We start from the raw sequence: 18,010 nt of genomic DNA, 5'->3' as shown, positions 1-18,010 counted from the left end.
CCTCCACATTTTCTGCTTCTCTCTCTCTCTCCCTCCCCTCTTCCTCACTTTCAAATCTCGGTACAGTGCTACCCCTGGTTACATCAATGCCCTTGTCTCCTCCTATACACCTATATTCTATGCTCTGCCACCAATTTCTCCATTCACTAACCTCTTCCTCTCTTTTTCCTCATGTGTCAGACCCTCTTTTCATGCTCTCCCTCTCCACTTTGCCCTCCTCCCTTACATTTAATTTGGTTCAGTTAGACTTCCACAGCTAGCCGTCCTCTTCTAGTGCTCTTCCCTATAAAATCTACTATAGCTTAAAAAAATCATGTAGCTACAAAATGCACAACAAAGCCACATAATGCACGTCTTTGTTATAAGCTCTTTGGGGCAAGGCCTCCGTCTTCAAATTGTTTATAAAGTGCCATGCACATCTATGGCACTATAGCTAGGGCCCTACCAAATTCATGGCCCATTTTGGTCAGTTTCACAGTAACAGGATTTTAAAAACAGTAAATTTCATGACTTCAGCTATTTAAATCTGAAATTTCAGAGTGTTGTAATTGTAGAGGTTCTGACCCAAAAAGGAGTTGGGGGTGGGGGTCAGGTCGCAAGGTTATTGTAGTAAGGGTTGTGGTCCTGCTATCCTTATTTCTGTGCTGCTGCTGCTGCTGGTGGTGCTGCCTTCAGAGCTGGCAGCTGCTGCTGGCTGGGAGCCCAGCTCTGAAGGCAGAGCCACTGCCAGCAGCAGAGCAGAAGTAAGAATATCATGGTATCATATTGCCACCTTTACTTCTGCACTGATGCCTGCAGAGCTGGGCCCTCAGTCAGCAGTGGCCTCTCTCCAGCCGCCCAGCTCCAAAGGCTGCGCAGAACTAAGGGTGGCAATACCATGAACCCCCCTAAAATAACCTTGCAACCTTCCTCCCTCACTCCCCACAACTCCCTTTTGGGTCAGGACCCCCCAATTTGAGAAACACTGGCCTCCCCTGTGAAATCTGTATAGTAGAGGGTAAAAGCACACAAAAGACCAGATTTGATTGGGGGGGGGGGGCGGGGGGGGAGGGGACGCGTTTTTCATGGCTGTGAATATGGTAGGGCCCTAGCTATAGCAGAAGAGGAAGAGGCTATTTCCAGACCAATGTATAGAATCAAGAGATTCAGGTATTTGACAAACTCTGGATGAGCATCTGAAATTATGGGTGTTTATCCAAGTGAAACCTGAATTCTGAATATTTTGAAGCTTACAGTTCACTACTAAGAAACCATTCTTCTGTAGTTATTTTTATCTGGAGATCTATCTCCCACTTTACATGCTAAGGTACAACATATATGGTTTGCTTTTAAGATCTTAGATAAAACTTCATCAAGAAATCAAGTCTTCGGGTTAAATTCACCAAGAGCCTAAGTTGGCACAATTCCATAGACTTCACAATATTTGGGTACATTTAAATAAGTGGTGAATTTAGCCCTGTTCTCTCTGACAGCTTGACAAGATCAACAGCAAGAAGAGGGTATACTCATTTAAGTATTCCATATACTATGATAAAAGCTGGCTGCACATCACTTTTTATATCCTTGAATCTGATGCGATGAAGCAGCAATCAAGATTGAAAAAAAAAAATACGTTAGGAAGAACATTTATTCAGACTTATAAAATTAAAACATCTTTTAATTCAGCAGCTTATTTACTGGAATTTCAACTTTGACAGAACCATTTGCCTTCAACAAAGCACAGACTGCCCAGAACATGAAGCCATTTAACAAAATGGCTACTATAAGATGGGTGCATAACTGGCTGGATAACCGTACTCAGAGAGTTGTTATTAATGGTTCCCAATCCTGCTGGAAAGGCATAACGAGTGGGGTACCGCAGGGGTCTGTTTTGGGACCGGCTCTGTTCAATATCTTCATCAACGACTTAGATATTGGCATAGAAAGTACGCTTATTAAGTTTGCGGATGATATCAAACTGGGAGGGATTGCAACTGCTTTGGAGGACACGGTCATAATTCAAAATGATCTGGACAAATTGGAGAAATGGTCTGAGTTAAACAGGATGAAGTTTAACAAAGACCAATGCAAAGTGCTCCACTTAGGAAGAAAAAATCAGTTTCACACGTACAGAATGGGAAGAGACTGTCTAGGAAGGAGTACGGCAGAAAGGGATCTAGGGGTTATAGTGGACCACAAGCTAAATATGAGTCAACAGTGTGATGCTGTTGCAAAAAAAGCAAACACGATTCTGGGATGTATTAACAGGTGTGTTGTGAGCAACACACGAGAAGTCATTCTTCCACTCTACTCTGCTCTGGTTAGGCCACAGCTGGAGTATTGTGTCCAGTTCTGGGCACCGCATTTCAAGAAAGATGTGGAGAAATTGGAAAGGGTCCAGAGAAGAGCAACAAGAATGATTAAAGGTCTTGAGAACATGACCTATGAAGGAAGGCTGAAAGAATTGGGTTTGTTTAGTTTGGAAAAGAGAAGACTGAGAGGGGACATGATACCTGAAAACTGCTATCTAAAAGGGTGTCATAAGGAGGAGGGAGAAAAACTTGTTCACCTTAGCCTCTAAGGATGGAACAAGAAGCAATGGGTTTAAACTGCAGCAAGGGAGGTCTAGGGTGGACATTAGGAAAAAGTTCCTAACTGTCAGGGTGGTTAAACACTGGAATAAATTGCCTAGGGAGGTTTCTGGAGATATTTAAGAGTAGGTTAGATAAATGTCTATCAGGGATGGTCTAGACAGTATTTGGTCCTGCCATGCGGGCAGGGGACTGGACTCGATGACCTCTCGAGGTCCCTTCCAGTCCTAGAATCTATGAATCTATAAACAAAATATTAACGGCACTGTGGAAAGAAACAATCCTGATTTAAAGTCTGAACACATGTAAGTGTTCATAAAGATGCATTTCCCTCAAATATGATGTGCTTTTGAAGATCATACCTTTCAGAAACCGAACGCTCTAGATAAACAGATGTCCAAGTAGTAGGTCATGAACACTTTTTTGCATGTAATATATAGCAGGTTATTGCAAAGAAATATTTACAATGATCCTTTAATAAGCACTGTCATCCCTCGGACATTGTTTTGTTCTGTTTTTATCCTCGGATGAGTCGTATATTCTTCCCTGGATATGCCACCACATATATTTCCTACATCTACAAAATGTGATCTCTGGTACATATTTTACTGCAACTTGCTAATTAGAAGCACCTTGCACTTTGGTGATCAGGAAGAGATTTCGTACAGAGACAAATTCTCATTTCAGTTACACCAAATGTATATCTGGAGGAAATCCACTGACCTCAGTGTAGTATCTCCACAATTACACAGTGTAACCAGGATAAGAATCTGATGCTAAGGCATCCTGTTTTTCCAGCCACAACAGTTTCTTCACTTTGGCCTTCATTGGGCAAACATTCACGTTGGTGAGCACTTGCAGAGTCTGTTGTAGTCTATGGGATAACTCTTACTCATACAAGCTCTCCAACGTGAATAAGAGTTGTACAATGTAGTCCTTTAAGTCAACGCAGTAAAATGAGCACATAAGTATTTCTTTCTATTCTGGTTTGTAATATTTTCAAGAGTAGAAGTCAAGTACATTTTCAGTAGAAGTAAAGCAGAATAGTTGTTAAAGCAGCATTAGCTCTGTCCCTTATATAGAAATGCCCAGGGAGCCCTTATTTGCATATCTTTGGACCAAATGTTGCTGCTTCTTTTTTCAATATAGGCAAGGTGTGGTTAAAACTATAGAAAGCCAATGCCTAAAAAAGGCCAAAAAAGTAATATTAATAAGGATCAATGTATAAGAGATAGTCTAGCAAGGAAATGAGTTGGTATGACACCATGTAATTAGCAGGGAATCATAAGTCAGAACTGGAGAAGGCCCATTTGTGCCGCTTCCATTTTCCTCTCCCCTCTAACGGATGAACTCTTACTTCAGCATAGGTTCTAATGGCTGATGTGATGGGGCTGCCACCAGTTCTTTTGAAGAATACTACAGAAGTGCTAAGTATTAACTATATCACAACAGCAGATCTTATAGAAGAACCAGTAAGAAACAGATAAATCTGACCTAATAAAACCTATAGGAAATCGCAAGAAGTTGTCTTCTTGAGGGTTTAAAGGAAGATTATGAACAAGTGTATAAATGTTTTTCTGTGGAGCTACAGATGTAGTAGAAAAGTTTGCATACATATGTATGCAAACAAGTGGATAGGTTAAGGGTTCCCCAATAGAAGAGCAAGAAAAATTCTAGCATAATACAGGAAGCAAGCCAGATCCACAGCTCTTTAATGTCATAGCTCAGTTGAAGTCAGTGGAGCTATGTCAATTAACATAAGTTGAGGATCTGGCCCAGCATGCATACCAAAGTACTTTGTTTTAGGCAATTTTTTTCTGGCCTTTGGGGAAAAAACCCACCTGGCTTACAGAAAGTGGAAGTTCTCTATTTGTACTTTAACCAAGACAGGGATTAAATAACTCAAAGAAAAAAAATCCAGAAGACTATATTTCATTCCTTACATCTCTGAAAATTCTAAGTAAAATAAATAAATAAATAAAATCCATAAAACTATATCCATTTACTCTTGGGTTGATATTTCTAGTAACATTTTCATTCCAGTTATACTCCCCAAGAGATCATGAACACGGTTAGGCTGACAAGCATTAATATATCAGTCTTCTTTATATTTCTCTGTGCCTTCAAAGCACCACAAATGCTTTGAAATCCATCTGGATTTGTTGTCTTCAAGAATTTCAAGTGAGTTGTTCATAAATTAAGTTCTTTGACAGGACACAAGTTGTGATAAACAAAGCAAAATCTGTAACTGCAAAGTATCCAATTTGCCTCTAAGTAATAAAGCCCAGTAATGATCACAGGAATGCTTCTTTAAAATTTGAATACAAATAATAAAGAGAGATTCCAATATGATTCTATCTTCATTGAGGATTTCCATTTTAATCACAGTTGGGAGATTATGTTCTTTTGTAAGGTACTTTTGCTCCCAATCCCATTAAAAGTTTTCTATAAGCAGGGCCGGCTCCAGGCACCAGCTTACCAAGCAGGAGCTTGGGGCGGCCACTTCTGAGAGGGGCAACACGTCCAGCAGTTCGGCGGCAATTCGGCGGACGGTCCCTCACGCCTGCTTGGAGCGAAGGACCTCCCGCCGAATTGCCGCCGCAGATCGCGATCCCGATCGCGGCTTTTTTGTTTGTTTGTTTTTTGTTTGCTGCTTGGGGCGGCCAAAACCCTGGAGCCGGCCCTGTCTATAAGCTGAAACACTTGCCATACTGCAGCATGGTCCCACAAAAAGCTATACTGCAAGTGGTAGATGAAGACATCTTTATTAGGCTTCTGAGTTTTGGGGTTTTGTTTTTTCCAGTTTTGGTTTGCAATAAAATTCATTTTCCTTCCTAACACTAGTATATAACAGATACTACCACACACACAAATATAAGCAAAGTATATGTATGCAGAGATTGATGTATCTCCCTCCACTCCTAGTTTCACAGGAGCAGATTTTACCACAGCTTGGGGAGAGGGTTTTTCCCCCCGCTCCCGATTTTCTTTTTAAATAAAAAACTTATGTCAAACTCCATTTATATACAATATATAGATGCACACAGAGAGAGAGAGACACACACACACACACTTGTGTATGCACATACGTGAATCTGCATACACATTTTTATGTATACACATAATTCATGTAATCAATATGTTTTTCTTCATCAGAATATGTGATTCATTTCCATTAATGGAACATACGCATACAGAGAGAATAGACTTACCTGTTTACAAATACTTCCTTGATCTAAATCAAATGGTAGAAAGTGCTGTACTTAACATCCACAAGACAGTTGTGACTACAGTTATAAAAATGGATTCCAATACTGGGTGCAGTTATTTCCATCTGCAATTGTGCATGCATTTAGTGGTGATCTGATTGCACATATAAGTTACTTCCCTTCAGTCTTAATCAATTGCAATGGTATATGAAAATAACTGTGCCTACTGTTTTGCACCTATGAAATTATAGGCTGAGTGGAGGCTCAGCTATGCAGTGTCAGTAAACATATAGGCTGCAATTAAAGTGCTGTATAGCTTTAGTGATTTTCCTTAGCCACCCTGAACACATGCATATCCCTACTCATCCTACTTATTACTTATCCTAACAGAGAGCACGAATAATTGAAAAATGGCACTTTATTATGGGAAGGTTTCATTAGAACTGCCAGAGTCAGAATGGGGTAAAACAAAGCTGAAAACACAGAAGAAATATAGTTCTGAAAAAGATCTAAGGGCACTGTCCAGTATTACACTTCCAAAACTATCAGGCATGATTGTTGTGTGGCAGCAGTGAGCCCATGGGTTTTATTCTTCCACCACCCGCAGAACTTAATGAAGTAACCTAACTGCATTTTAAGGCTACTCTACAGTCAGTAATGCAAGATTCTTACATTAAATGAAGACATAGATGGGGTTGGAAAGCTGTGGATGAAGAACACATTAAAATTCTAACACTAAGCTGTTGAAACCTGGGGACAACATATGCAGGGAAGCACATTATTTTGACATTGCTTCTGAATGTACTGTGCTGAAACGGTTAGGATTTCAGAACCTGGCCATAAAAGGACACACCAACCACCCACATTTTAAATTATTTCTTCCCTTTTTAAAGGAATAAATTGCTGTATCAAGACTCAAGACCTTGGGGAGGGAGGAGAGGAGATGAGCCTACTGTTTGCTGGCATATGCCTTGATCGGTGCTAGTGTTCTGAGCATAGCCATCTAGAGATAGCAGGGAGAAAGTGCTCTGTTCAGAGAATAAATCAGAATCGTTCTGACTTTTTTAGAAGGTGAAAAAATATGGAAAGGCATTCAAAAGAAAAATAAGTTCCTAAGATTACACAAATACCACAGATGACACCAAAGAAGAGACAAGCAGTGTATTTATAACCTTCATAAAGATTATATTTGAGAGAGAAAATTATATAAGAAACAGGCATAACTGCAAAATTCTGGGCTGGATTTCTAATTCCCTTTATTATCCTCAACTCCCAAAAGTTCAGGAGCATTCAGATCTGGGTTTTGGCTCAGGCCCTCATCTAGCAAATGCACACTCCCAAATGTGCATGCACAACAGTACCTGTTTACAGAACTCAGCTATAATGAAAATCAATTTATAAGGGGCGGGGGGAAGTAACTATACAATCAGGCCATAAGTCCAACACTGTTTCAATACACAAGATGCATTTGCAATGATAATGAACCTCCACCATTGTGAAGTTTCCTGTTTAAAAATAAAAAAAAGCTTCACTATAAAAGTATTCCACTAGATAGAAAAATTGACTATTTAAACACTGCCATAATCTGTCCTCTGACCCATACTCTGATTACACCAAGGTCCATAATCATACCCACAGAAAATTATTACGCAACTGTGACATCCCAGTTTGAACAGGCAAAAAAATAAAAAAATAAAATAAAATAAAATAAATAAAAAGAGATGGATTAAAGGATGCATTACTGTCATTAACTGGCTATTAACAATGGAAATCAGCCCCAAATGGCAAATAGGTTTCACAAAGGATAAGTTTTATGGTTAACATTGTAAAATAAGGGAACAGTAAATGTAATGCTGAAAATGCCATGGAAATCCTGTGGAAACTCTCAGGGCACATACATATTAATACTGAATGGCTTCATTGTGATTTTTTTTACACTATAAATACAAAAGGAATTAATAAAGATCAGCTCCCGCATTTTTAAAATGTTATGGTTTCACTGAACTGGAAAGGTCGTGTTTAAAGGGAAAATTATACATTGCCGCAGGTGCAATATTAACAAGAAAGAAAAAAATCCCTCTCTAAGAAACCATTTCAAGAACATAAGATCACAGAACAACCCTCACCCCCCCCTTTTTTTTTTAAATAAAAAAAGCCCTTACCATGAATTCTTCTAGTGTCTGGTAGGTCTTTCCTCTGAACTCACAGTAGTTCTTCCTCTCTTTGCACTGTGGGCAGCACTGACTGGTGTCTACATGAATACACCGTGGATGGAGTCTTGGGCACTCAGGTTGAATGCACAGAGGTCCCTCATCAGTGCAAAGGCAGGGGCAAGCAGAGGGACCTGGAGTAAACTTCTCCCCAATAGCATAAACGAAGCCACTCTCATCCACACAGCCTTTCCCACGGTAATCTGGATAGGCATACTCCTCCGGAGGCTCAGGAGTAGTACTAGCAACAACTTCTGGGAGGGATGATTCTTCAGCCGCCTGAGGTTCCTCTGGAACACCATCCCTTTGCTCCTGTGCTTGAACGTTCCCAGATTTACTGCTTGTTCCTTGACTATTCCAAACCTGTTTTTGCCTAGTCCAAGATTCTTTGTTTGAATAATTTCTGTTTCCTTTGCTCTTCCAATCTCTGGTGCCCTCTTCCCGCCCATTCCTTCCAAGTTCATTCATTTTCCCTGGGCCTGTCTGACTCTGACTGTCCGGCCTGGTTGATGTATGATCCCTCTTTTCCTGACTTGTTTTTATCTCCTGTTTGTCTGGAGCCTTGGCCAGTTTTTGCACAGGTATGGTGGAGCTACAGAGAGCAACCATGAGACAGCAGGTTACAAGAAGAGAACTAGAGAGAGCGCCAATTGCCATTGCAGTAGAGCTGGGCATCACCTACGGCATCCCAGAGGGACAAGAGATGCTGCATTCACATCAGAGGGAATCACTACGTAAATCCACAGTCCCTAGGAAGAGAACAATTAGAAATACTTCAGCTCACACGTTTTTCACCGTGCATTTGTACCAATGCCACATCTCAAACAACATGCAACTTTGATAATTTATACAAAAGACAAACAAAGTTCTTGTGCTGCATCCCTCCTCCCCACACTTTGCCTGTATGTTGTTTTATAGATTGCAAGTTCTTTGGGACAGGGACCTGTCTTCTTACATCCTTAAAAATGCTGTACAAACTTGGCGAGGTATAACTAATAAGAGCTGGCATAAATCAGTTTTTAAACAAAAAGACTGCTGTAAAGTGGATGTACCTAGAATCAAATGAAGCTCCTTAGATCACAGCAGACTCCAGAACAAACATCAACCATTCACTTCCATTTCCTGACTTCATGCATGATGATTTTCATTAATCTTTTATTCAATCTGATAAGAGTTGTTTTAAAATAACTGCTAGTGAGCATGATTTTAAAAAAAAGTAAGTACAAGCATGTTATTAAAGCCAGCAGAGCCCAAATAGATCTCTTTGCAATTTCCTGCAGTATGCATATGCTGCCTGTTTCTTCCTCTGCTTTACAACAGCAAAGCAAAATAGTTTAGGTCTCTATAGCAGAGATTTATTTAAACCTAATGTTTAGCAGAGTTTAACAGAGCATAACTACCCCAGCCATTGATTAAAAATATCATATTAAAATTGTATGTGGTGGACAAAAAATGTGAGACACTGCGTAAACATAAATAGCCTTTACAATTGTCTTCCAACTTTCTGTATAAATTAACATTTGAGCTACCTTTGCACAAAGCCCTTTGGAAAAAAAACCCACCATCACCACCACCACATTTCCAGAAGATGAATAGCCCTAGAATAAATGCACCTCTTAGCCTATCTCACACGCAGTTCTGGCTGAAGAAACAGACCAGGGCAGGCATATCATACATCGCACTTTGCTGTCTGCTTTCTATACAGTTTGTTATTGACCCGGAAGGTTAAAAAAGAAGAAGAATTGATTCCCCCCCCCCACACACACACACACACACACCCTGGTTTCTGGGGGTTCCTGTGGCTATTGTGGAAAGCAAGATAATGTCTAAGTCAGTGAATAGCAGAAAGCCACCTCTGTGTCTAGGAAACCGAGAAGAGATGGAGCAGGAGATAAACAATTGCAAGACAACTGTTCTGCATTCACCCTCCCCTCCTAGGGGGCTGCTCAAACTTTCCCATGGAAGGCAGACAGTGGGGGCTGATGAGGATCAGACTATCCCAGCACAACCTACCTTTGCTAAGCCCCTCTCCAGCCCCGGGAGCAGCAGCCACCTCTCTGCCTCAGTGCCTGGGAGTTCAGAGCCAGCCCTCCCCTTCTCCGCCTGGCATTGCACTCCGCCAAGCGCCCCGCTCTCCCCTCCCGAGCAGCCCTCCCTCGTCGTCCCAACTTTCCCCGGCTGGGCCGAGCCGGCAGGAGTTCAGGCTCGGGAGGGCGGGGAAAGGCGGGCGGGGGCAGCGCCCTTTCACCTACATGCACACGAGCATGAGCCCCGCAGACCGCGGCTTCAACCCAGCAGCCGGCTCCTGGCAAGGAGAAGCCGCAGCTCCAACTTGGCTCCCATCCTCTGGCCACACGGGGTGCGTGCGTGTATGCGTGTGGGGGGAAATCAGCTTGCTGCTGCCCCCTCCTCCTCCGGGAACAAGCACCGCAGCCACCGGCTGCACCTGCACAGTCCTTCTGGGCTGCTCTGGCCCGGCCCCCCTCTACTCCTCTCGCATCCTGGCTGGACTCCGGGGCTCCCCCCACCCCGCCTCTGCGGGGACTCTGGGCTCTCTCCGCGGGGGCGTCTCCCGGCCGCTCGCCGAGGCTCTGCTGTGGCAGCAGTTTCTGGCTGGCTGCAAAGCCCGGGCGAGAGAGGTGAGAAGCGAAACGCCGCTGCCGAGTCCGAGCGAGAGCTCTGTGCGCAACCAGCACGCCGGTCTGCTGGGGCCGCAGCGGGCTCCACCCCGCCCTGCTCACTCGCGCCTCTCCCTTCAGCTCCCGAGTCCCGCCTGCACACACGCGCCCTCCTCGGCTTTTACCTCAACCTACCGTTCCGTCCTCTTTGCCTCTTCCCTGCCATTAACTCCTGCCATTGCTCGCACTCCTGCTCCAGCTTGCCCCCTTTTCCTTCCCCACTCTCCCCGGGCCGCCTCCTCTCTTCGCCAGCCCAGGGGGGCAAAGCGAGGAACTCCACCGAGCTCAGGGGAGTCAGTAGAGCTTGTCTGCAGCTGCAAGTGAAGTGGGAATGGTGGGGTGTGAATTTAAAGGGCAATCGCTACTCCTGAATAACTCCAGGTATGGCCACGCTTATTCCTGAGTACAGTTAGGCCTGAGTAACTCCAGTTGTAAACAAGCCCTTACCCTGGTGTAAAACTGATGCAAGTAAGATCAGAATCAGGGCTGCCCTCTCTCCTTTCCTTGCCAAGTTCGTTCTTTCCCTCCTTCACTTCTCCCTTATTTATATTTTCTTCCTTTTTACTTTACAGTGTTCTCTTTCCTCTTTTTTTAAATTGGTGTTTCATTCATTCTTCCTGCCATTCACTCCTCTCTCTCACTTACCTTTCTCTCCTCTCTCCCAGTTTTTCATGCTCTCTTCTTCTCTACCTTCCACCCATTTTCTCCTCTTCATAATCCCCCTTAGGTGCTGGAACAATTTTTATAGGGGGGGGGGACGCTGAAAGCCATTAAAACTGTAAACCCTGTAAATGATGGAAACCACTTCAAACCAGGTGGTTCTGCCCTACCCCCAGTATCCCTAGTTCCAGCACCTATGCAGTCCCCACTGAGTTTCACAGTCCCTCCTGGGCTCAGCTGAGGCACCAAACAAAAATGACCTATTTCTGACACTTTTGCCATCTATTTGCCAGGTCAAAGTCTTTCACGGGTATTTTGATCTACATAAAGCAGGTTGAATTCTATCCAAAGCCGATAGGAAACACAGTATGGGTATTTTATGAAAGTATGTACAGCTAGGTCTACACTAAAACCTGTGACGGTAGAACATCAGTTAGGGGTTGTTCTTCTTTGACATTTTTATATTGGCAGAAAGCCAGAGCACAGATGCAGTTATAGCAGGACAAAAGAACTTTTGGGCGGGTATTGCTTATTTTGTTCAAGGAACGGCATAAACTATACAGTACCAGCAAGAGAACTCTCCACTAGAGGGGGTTGATGGTATAGCTATAGTGACAGACTCTCAGAAGTGTAGACAAAGACAATGACTTACCAATTCAACTTATTACTGGAGGCACATTATAGTTTTGTCCCTACACATTTGTTTATTTCTTAAACAATTGTTACTTAAATATTTTAAACATAGAAAATGAGCAGAGCAGTGCATTAAAGCAATGAATGCAGAAACTGGTACAGCCAGAATATTAGCACAGTAACTCAGACAAAGCAAAGGGGAGAAAGTAATCTCTAGGCATTGTGTATACTACAGAGTTTTGTCAACAAAAGGCAGCTTTTCTCAACAAAACAGTGACGGTGAACACACTACAATGCAACTTTTGGCAACAAAACTCTCCTGTTTTGGCAACAAAATAAAATCACCTCAATGAGCAACATAGGGCTATTTATGGCAAAGATTTATCGACAAAGTGGCAGTGTAGATACCGTGCTTGGTTTTGTTGCCATAAATGGCCTCCAGGAGGCATCCCACAATGCCCATCCTGACCGCCCTGGTTAGTAGTTCAAACTCCCCTGCAGCCAGGTGTGAAAAATGGCCAGAAAGGTTAAGCATAGGATTGCAAACTTTCTAATTGCACAAAACCAAACACCCTGGCCCCGCCCCTGCCCCGCCCCTTCTCTGAGGCCCCGCTCACTCCATCCCCCCTCCCTCTGTCACTCGCTCTCCCCCACCCTCACTCACTCATTTTCACCAGGCATGGGCAGGGAGTTGGGGTGTGGGAGGGAGGGCTGCAGGGTGGGGCCAGAAATGAGTTTGGGGTGCAGGAGTGGGCTCCGGGCTAGGAGGTGGAGCTGAGGGATTCAGAGTGTGGGAGGCGACTCTGCGCTGAGACAGGAGGTTGGGGTGTGGGAGGAGGTATTGGCTCTGGGCTGGGGGTATGGGCTTTGGGGTGGGTCCATAAATGAGGGGTTCACCGGGCTCCAGGCTAGGGCAGAGAGTTGGGGTGTGGAAGAGGGCACGGGATGCAGGCTCTGGCCAGCGCTTGCCTTGGGGGGGCTCCCCAGAAGCGGCAACATGTCTCTCGGCTCCTAGAAAGAGGCGCAGCCAGGCGGCTCTGAGCGCTGCCTCCGCTCACAGGCGCTGCTCCCACTGCTCCCATTGGTTGCAGTTCCCGGCCAATGGGAGTTGAGGAGCTGGCACTCGAGGCAGCGGCAGCGCATGGAGCCCCCCTGGGTGCACCTCCACCTAGGAGCCGAGGGACATGTCACCGCTTCTAGAGAGCTGCACGAAGCCAGGTAGGAAGCCTGCCAGCCCCACCAACTGGACTTTTAATGACACGGTCAGCAGTGCTGACTGGAGCTACCAGGGTCCCTTTTTGACTGCGCATGCCAGTCGAAAACCAGACACCTGGGAATGCTAGTTAAACATCCTGCAGGATAAATGACCAAATTCAACCTTTAGGGACATATTGGTAGCTAATGTTTGTGGTTTTGTGTGTTTACATATATATTGTTAGAGGTTAATAGTGTAACCAAACGGTTTCTGCCTATGCTGTATTCTGTTAATTCAGAGATCAAAAGAAGATCTTAACATTTAAATGAACTGTAAATATAGTGATATCACTGTATTGATCTCTCTTTGAATGTATAGCAAATCACCTACGAATGGTGGAAAACAGGCAATTGTCTTATGTTAATCCATGTAGCTAATTACTGGTGATGCTTTGGAAATGGGTCTACTTCAAAGTCTCGATGATTGCCTATTGTTCACCTAAGGACTCCGAGCTGTCAAAAGAAGGCCTGGAACTGTATAAAAAACCATTGGGTCCTGATCCTTTTAATCTCAGATCTGCTTGATGCTCTATGCAAGAGAAGCTTAAGTCGGAAGACTGAGATCTCCAGTCCCACCTCAATCACCCTGCGTATGAACATTGGACTGAATTTATGGACTAATTCTAAGAACTTTTTGTAACTCCAAAGCTCACCATCTCTACTATGAAACTGATCTCAGAATTGTACTCATATCTGTAATGTATACTGATCTTTTAACCAATACTCTCTCTTTTTAAATAAATTTTAGTTTAGTTAATAAGGATTGGCTGTAAGTGTGTATTTAGGTAAGATCTGAAATATTCATTAACTTGGGAGGTGATGTGTCCGACCCTTTGGGATTGGTAGAACTTTCATATTTGACTTGGGTGTCTTGGTGGAAGCCCAAGGCTGGGTTACTATAAGAGAACTGTTTATTGGCTTCTGTGCAACCAATAAGATATTGAAGAAGTTGTTTTATGCTAGCTGTCTAAGTCTAAGTATCGGAATATCCACTAGCTTTGGAGTTTGCCCTAATTGAGTAACCTCAGTGTGGCTCCCCTGGGACTCCGTCACAAGCATCCATCTGTCCCTCTTTAAAGGCCCTGGGAATTTTTGAAATTCCACTTTGTTTGCTTGGTATGGAGAGCTCACAACACATCTTCCCAGCTGATCATGGTGCCTCCACATAGCAAACGCTCTCCCACTTGGAGCACAACTAAGTTGCTGGGTCTGCTGAGTATATGGGGAAAGGAGGCTGTCCAGTCCCAGCTGTGCACCAGCTGTAGGAATTTCGATACCTACTACTACGGGCAGATTTCTCATACCTTGTGTGAAAAGGGCTATGACCGGGACAGGGTGCTGTACAGAGCATAGGTGCTGACTTTTAGTTTTCCCCAGGGGTGCTCCAACACTACTTCACCCTGAGGCCTTGCCCCTACTCCACCCCTTCTCCAAGGCCCTGCCTTGCTCTGCCTCTTCCTGCCCCACTTCCCCAAGGCCCCTGCCCACTCACTGCTCTACACTCTCCCTGAACCACCAAACAGCTGATCAGCTGTAGCTGGTGGGTGCTGAGCACCCACTGTTTTTTTCAATGGATGCTCCAACCCTGGAGCACCCTTGGAGTTGGCGCCTGTGGTACGGAGCGAAGATAAAGGAGCTGAGACAAGCATCCCAGAAGGCAAGGGAGGCGAACCGTTGCTCCAGTGCTGCGCTGAAGACCAGCCACTTCTATAAGGAGGTGGACACTGTCCTCGGCAGCAACACCACTTCCACCACCAAGAGCCCCTTGGATACCTCAGCGGAGCTGGAGATGGCGGAAAGTGGTCCTAACCCACAAGTCAAAGTCATGGACGAGCAGGTGGAGTTGGAGGACAATAAGGTGCCCACGGCAGGGTTGCCCAATGGGGCAGCGAGGCAGGAACTTTTCGCCACTCCAGAGGTGTCCAGCCAGTCCCAGCAGTCCCTCTCCGGTGACCAAGAAGCAGGAGAGGAGATGCTGATAAGTGATCTTTTTGTATTGATTCTGCTTGGTTATATGACATACAGCTGTTCTTTGTTTTGTATACTGTAAGACTGGATGAAGGAATAGAAATGTGGAAGACAAGTTGCGTTCGAGTGTGCTCCAAATTCCCCTGTAAAGCTAAGTTGTGCGACGGAACAGTGTATTGATGCACAGTAAGATTAAACAGGAATCCTCCAGAGAGATCTCTAGGAATCTTTCCTGGAGGTACTTGCTAATCCTATGCCGAAGCTGCTTTGTTCCTTCCCCCATTGTAGGAAACTTTTCCGCGCCACTCGGCAATCACTTATGCAGGGACCAAAGTGGCACACAGATGAGCAGCATAAGGACTGGGTCTGAAACCGCAAGCATGCAGTAGATGCACCCTTGCTTACCCTCAGGAGTGAGATATCTGCTTCAATGACCCCTGCCTGCGGAAAATGGTGCAGAATTTACAGTATTGTCTCTAGGCACCTGCACCACTACCGTTGAATCACCCCAATCACTTTTTACCCCAGCTTCAACAATCCCCACCCACCAAGGCAGAACTCACCAGGTTTAGGGTGTTAGCCAAGATGTGTGCTTGCCGCGAGTCAGTGAGAAAGTGCTTGGTATGTTACAAGAGGTGTATTTTTTACTGTAATGATTTGATGCTGTGCATGAACAATCATGCTTCTGTGTATTGTTTCTTGTGGTTCTAAATACGTGGCTTTCAGGGGAACCCCCTACACACTGGTGGAGCGTCTCCGCCAGATAATTAAGCGACCAAGGCAGAGCAGGGGGACATGTTCCGGGAGGTGCTGCAACCCTTTGAGGAAGAAAAAAGAGAACACAGGGAGTGGAGAGAAATGGAAAGGTGAAACAGAAAAGAAAATCAGGAGATTGTTCAAAGGCCACTGAGCAGATGATAGAAGTAATGGAGGAGCAAACAGAGATGCTATAGTCCCTAATCACGCTACAGTCAGAACAGATGCGTGCTCACCTTCCTGTGCAGCCCATACAGAACTGTTTTCCATGCCCTCCCCAAACTCCTCCTACACATTCCTTTCAACTTTCCAGAACTTCTCAGTTTTCCGTTCACTCCATCCCTTCGGATAGCTTCCAAAATGGTAGCTGGATTTACGCACAGCTTTAAGACACTTCCCTTCACTGGTACCTCCCTTCCCACCAAGCCTTTGTGTGTGTGTGTGTGTGTGTGTGTGTGTGTGTGTGTGTGTGTGTGTGTTAATTGGTGTTTAATAAAAACCAAGTCTCTGAAAGATAGTGAATCTTTATTTGTGTCCTACAAATTGTGATAGCAGCTGGTAATAAAACATATACATGCAGTTTAATCATTTGCTTACTGAAAATCCTGGTCAGTAATCATCACACGTTAGGGAAACAAACAAAACTCAAATTAATGAAGATGGCAGATTGCTGTATAGAAACATACATTATTGGTTCTCATTCTCAAAATGTTGCCTCAAAGCCTCCCTGATTCAAATTGTTCCCTGTTGTACCCCTCTAATTGCCCTGGTATCCGGCTGTTCAAAATCAGCAGCCAGGTGATCTGCCTCAGCATTCCACCCTGGGCAAACTTTTCGCCCTTAGCCTCACAAAGATTATGGAGTGTGCAGCAGGCAGCTATGAATGTTTTCCTCACTGAGATCTAACCTGCCATAAAGGCATCTCCAGCATGCTTTTAATCTGCCAAACGCACATTCTGCAGTCATTCTGCACCTACTCAGCCTATCGTTGAAGTGCTTTTTGCCGATGTCCAGGTTTCCCATTTAGGCTTCATGCGCCATGGGAGTAAGGGGTACGCTGGGTCTCTGGGGATCACTATGAGCATTTCAACATCCCCCACTGTAATCTTCTAGTCTGAAAAGAAAGTCCCTGCTTTCAGCTTTCTGTACAGGCCAGTGTTCCTGAAGATTTGTGCATCATGCACCTTCTCGGACCACCCCGCGCTGATATCAGTGAAACCCATGGTGATCCACAAGCGCCTGCAATACCATGGAGAAGTACCCCTTTCTACTGATGCACTCCGTTGCAAGATGGTCCGGGGCCAAAACTGGAATATGCCATTAGGGAAGCCCATTTCTGCAAAGCCATCCACTACTTTGTGCACATTGCCAAGAATCATGATCCTTGGGAGCAGGATGCAATTAATGACCCTGCACACTTGCATTAAAGCTGCCCCGACAGTCTACTTCCGAACTCCAAACTGATTCGCAACTGACCAGTAGCAGTCTGGAGTCACCAGCTTCCACACAGTGATTGCCACAAGCTGCTCCATCGAGAGGGCTGCTCTCATTTTGGTGTCCTTGTGTCTCAGGGCTGGGGCGAGCACACAGTTCCAGATATGTAGCTTTCTGCATCCAAAAATTTTGTGGCCACTGCTCATCATCCCAGACCTGCATAATAATGCGATCAAATCACTCAGTGCTTGTTTTCTGAGCCCAAAATGGTCCACCACGTTCAGCTGCTCCATGAATGCAAAAGTAATCTGGTGTTGTTTCTTTCCATGGTACACAGCAGGTCAAGCAACTCTGATTCTTGTTCAGATAGCAAGCTCATTATATTGTGTGACCATCCATGAAGTGTTAACGACAGTTACCGTAACAGTAGAGAGCAGTGCAGGATCCATCCTTTCAGACAGAGATGGCGGGCACACAGGAAACAGGGGCCATTGAAAAACGCCACAAAACACAGTCAGAAGCCAACAGAATGCTGGGATAGAAAACCATGCATCATGGGACATTGAGCCCACACCCAAGATGCGCTGCCATCCACTCTGCCTTCCCAGAACTCCTAGCGGCAGAAGGTGGTGACTAGC

At 44.6% G+C, this 18,010-nt stretch overlaps 1 protein-coding gene across 22 annotated transcripts in view; it reads right to left on the bottom strand.

Moving 5' to 3' along the window:
* VWC2 (von Willebrand factor C domain containing 2) overlaps nucleotides 1-11,000 on the bottom strand; it is a 111,833-nt gene extending 100,833 nt beyond the window's left edge. For 5 of the 22 annotated variants that reach the window (XR_010598443.1, XR_010598442.1, XM_065583917.1 and 2 more), the window contains exons 1-2: nucleotides 9,042-9,177; nucleotides 7,942-8,738 (exon numbers count right to left, since the gene is read on the bottom strand). Coding sequence is in view for 13 of the 22 variants with exons in the window: in XM_065583917.1 (XP_065439989.1) it covers nucleotides 7,942-8,664 (723 nt within the window). In the remaining 9 variants the exon portion in view is untranslated. Of the gene's footprint in view, nucleotides 1-7,941; nucleotides 8,739-9,041; nucleotides 9,181-10,002; nucleotides 10,767-10,802 lie in introns of those variants that run through there. The other 17 variants (XM_065583916.1, XM_005278546.5, XM_065583914.1 and 14 more) reach the window with 13 other exon arrangements.
* Nucleotides 11,001-18,010: the final 7,010 nt, after the last annotated feature.

The sequence above is a fragment of the Chrysemys picta genome, chromosome 2 (genome assembly GCF_011386835.1).
Source record: "Chrysemys picta bellii isolate R12L10 chromosome 2, ASM1138683v2, whole genome shotgun sequence".
NCBI classification, from domain to species: domain Eukaryota; kingdom Metazoa; phylum Chordata; order Testudines; family Emydidae; genus Chrysemys; species Chrysemys picta.
Note: the sequence above shows the minus strand (reverse complement) of the source record. Positions and strands in the feature narration are given on the sequence as shown.